A 2,797-nucleotide genomic window follows, 5' to 3' on the forward strand; every position below is an offset into this window, starting at 1 on the left:
TTGTAGTGTGTATATATATATTAAGAATAATGCTACATACAGTCGTGGAATGTACAAATATCGCGCAATCGTTTTAAAAAAAATGTGGAGTTTACGATTAAAAAGTTAATTTTTTTATGTGAATTCCGTATTAATTTATATTTTTTAAAAAGACTGCATGGTACTTACACAATTACAATTATAAATATTATTTCTCATATATTAATAGTGGTACTGTGTGATTAATGTTCTTGTTGGTTTAATTAATTCTAACAGACAATTAAATCAACTCCTTTAATATTATAGCAGGTTGTTTGGTGTACGTTTAGGCTTTTTGTAAGCTATTATTTCATCATGAATAGATTTACTGTTTATAATTAATTAACCTGCATGCATGCATGCATGCTGCATCCGTACGTAGCTTGTTTGGGCAGGAAGGAAAGCTACTGGTTTTTGCTATCTGTATTATACGTACGCAAGTACTAATTCGTACCCTCCTAAGTCCTATATATGGGTTTCCTATTATTTATTATAGCACTTTTATTTTTTCTGGTTAGTATATATATTTCTTAACTTACCCTAAAAAAGTGGCCACGTAATTGCCCTCGTGAAAGTTAAAAGAACTAGGCTAGCTAGCTAGCTAGCCTAGTTAGGACACAAACTAAGATTATATATATATATATATAGCGAGCGGACCCTTTTTTCACGTGGTTCTGAAGTTTTAGTACTGCATCCTAATGAATAATATCTAATTTTTGAGGAAAAAATTTATAATTAATTAAAAAAAATTTTTTTATTAAAAATAGTGTTAATTTAAATTTTAAATATAAAAGAATCAGTATTAATATACATTTTATTACGTAACAAAACTTATTTTTCAATACTCAGCCGCCTCGTAGTAGTCCTATAAATTACCATTTATATAATCTCCTCTTGGTTTCTCTCCATTTTCTGCTTAATTGATGCAGTCTGCAGAATCTTCGTGCAGTCCTAGCTAATCTGCCTAAATATTGAAAAACCCACAGTGAAACAAACAACCCATGCAATTCATGAGGGCCGGAGAAAATTTAAAGGCGCGCACATGTTTTTCTAAGCACGCACTTATTTCTAGATACTCAAAAATGAACTAGACGTGTCATAACAAGTATGGAACTGGCCGGATGCATGGCATGCATACGAGCTAAGTGATCTTAATTGTGTTATTCCATAAGCTAATTAATTAATTAGATCCATGAATTTATTTGCATATAATCACTACTTTCCAACAAAGTGATGATCTGAAATTAATAATATTTGCATAATATTCTATATATCTTTCTCTGAGTGAGGGCTGATAATGAATATTTAAACCAGCAAATAGCATGCTAGGTAGGCGTTGAACCCAACGTACTTATATATTGTCCTCAAAGGTGGCATGCAGTAAATATATAGCTAGCTAGCAGGTTGGGTTGGCTAAATTATTATATTATATTGTCAATGTTACTAAAATCCAACTGCTTGCTTTAAAGCTTGGGTGATATATCCGGTGTTAGGGCTTTATTTTGTCTCCAGTACCTAATTTGCATGCTCCTTTGGCCCATTCTCTATTTAACCCATTTTTCTCTTGGCCATTTCCACCTTCCACATCATCAATTACTTTAACCTTAGTCTTAAATGTTAGTGCTACTGGTACAATGGCTGCTGAACTTGCAGGCCGCCTCTCCTTGACCCAGCTCCAAAGATTGGCTCAGTCCCAACACAAAATCAAAATCAGCTATATCAATTAAACCCTAGCTTGATCCGGCCTGCCGGTTCGTGGATGTGGAACCCTAAGCAAGTAGCCTACGAGGAAGATGATTCATGGGAGGTAAGAGCCTTTGCGGAAGACACTGGAAATGCCACGGGCACCACTTGGCCACCGAGGTCTTACACTTGCACCTTTTGCAGAAGGGAGTTCCGATCAGCCCAAGCTCTCGGAGGCCACATGAATGTGCACCGCCGTGACCGTGTGCGGCTCAACCAACCGCAGCCTAATTCCAACAATCCCACCTCCTCATCTCCTTCCATTACTTCTTCATTTATAATCCCAACTCAAGAATATTCCACCAATGGTGGACTGTGCCTGCTCTCCCAATCGCCAAACCCTAGTACTGGTGCCTTTACTTCAAGAGTATCAGAAAATGCATCTCAGGTTGAGTCACCTTCCACCCTTCTCTCGATTTCAGTACCCTCTCCACCTAACAACTTGATGCCTCTTTGCTCTCCGTCAATTAATTACCCATCGGGTTCACCAGGTACTAATTCTCCTCGCTTTTACTCTAGCAAAGCCAAAGAAACATCACCAACCACAGATAATGCGAATGATCAAGATCTTGATCTCGAGCTTCGGCTCGGGTAGAGACCTATGTCATTATAAGAAGCAAGAAAACATGGTTTACGCGCGGTAGCTAGGTTTACGCTTTGCCAGTTTCAGAAAGATCAGAGTGCGAGCGCCGTATGATGTGTAAGATAAAGTGTTTCGTGAAATTTTGCGAGATTCTCTTCTGCTTATTTTCCAGATTCCTTGGTTAATATTTCATTTGATTGTGTGAAGTGCGTGACATTGATGAAGACACATATGGATTGAAAAAAAAAAAACGGAAGCCAGAAAGATTGCCCTGGAAATCCCAAAGAAAAAAAAATAAATCAAAGATTTATTTTAAGAAGTATTTTTAAATTAAGAAGGTTAGGGTTTTTAGAGATGAACTAGTAAAGGCGCTTGCAGTGCACTGTCATTTTCTGTCACAGATTTCTGAGAAAAGTCTGTCTGGATATGATACCGCGTACGTTTCCATGGGAC

At 37.1% G+C, this 2,797-nt stretch overlaps 1 protein-coding gene across 1 annotated transcript; it reads left to right on the plus strand.

The window, feature by feature from the left end:
• The first annotated feature begins 1,541 nt into the window (after nt 1-1,541).
• On the plus strand, nt 1,542-2,515 carry LOC122282564 (transcriptional regulator SUPERMAN). The gene is given in 2 exon segments (XM_043094499.1): nt 1,542-1,715; nt 1,718-2,515. Coding segments are annotated over 2 exon segments (702 nt in total). The 5' UTR covers nt 1,542-1,652; the 3' UTR covers nt 2,357-2,515.
• The last annotated feature ends 282 nt before the right edge of the window (nt 2,516-2,797 follow it).

The sequence above is a fragment of the Carya illinoinensis genome, chromosome 11, assembly GCF_018687715.1.
Source record: "Carya illinoinensis cultivar Pawnee chromosome 11, C.illinoinensisPawnee_v1, whole genome shotgun sequence".
NCBI lineage: Eukaryota > Viridiplantae > Streptophyta > Magnoliopsida > Fagales > Juglandaceae > Carya > Carya illinoinensis.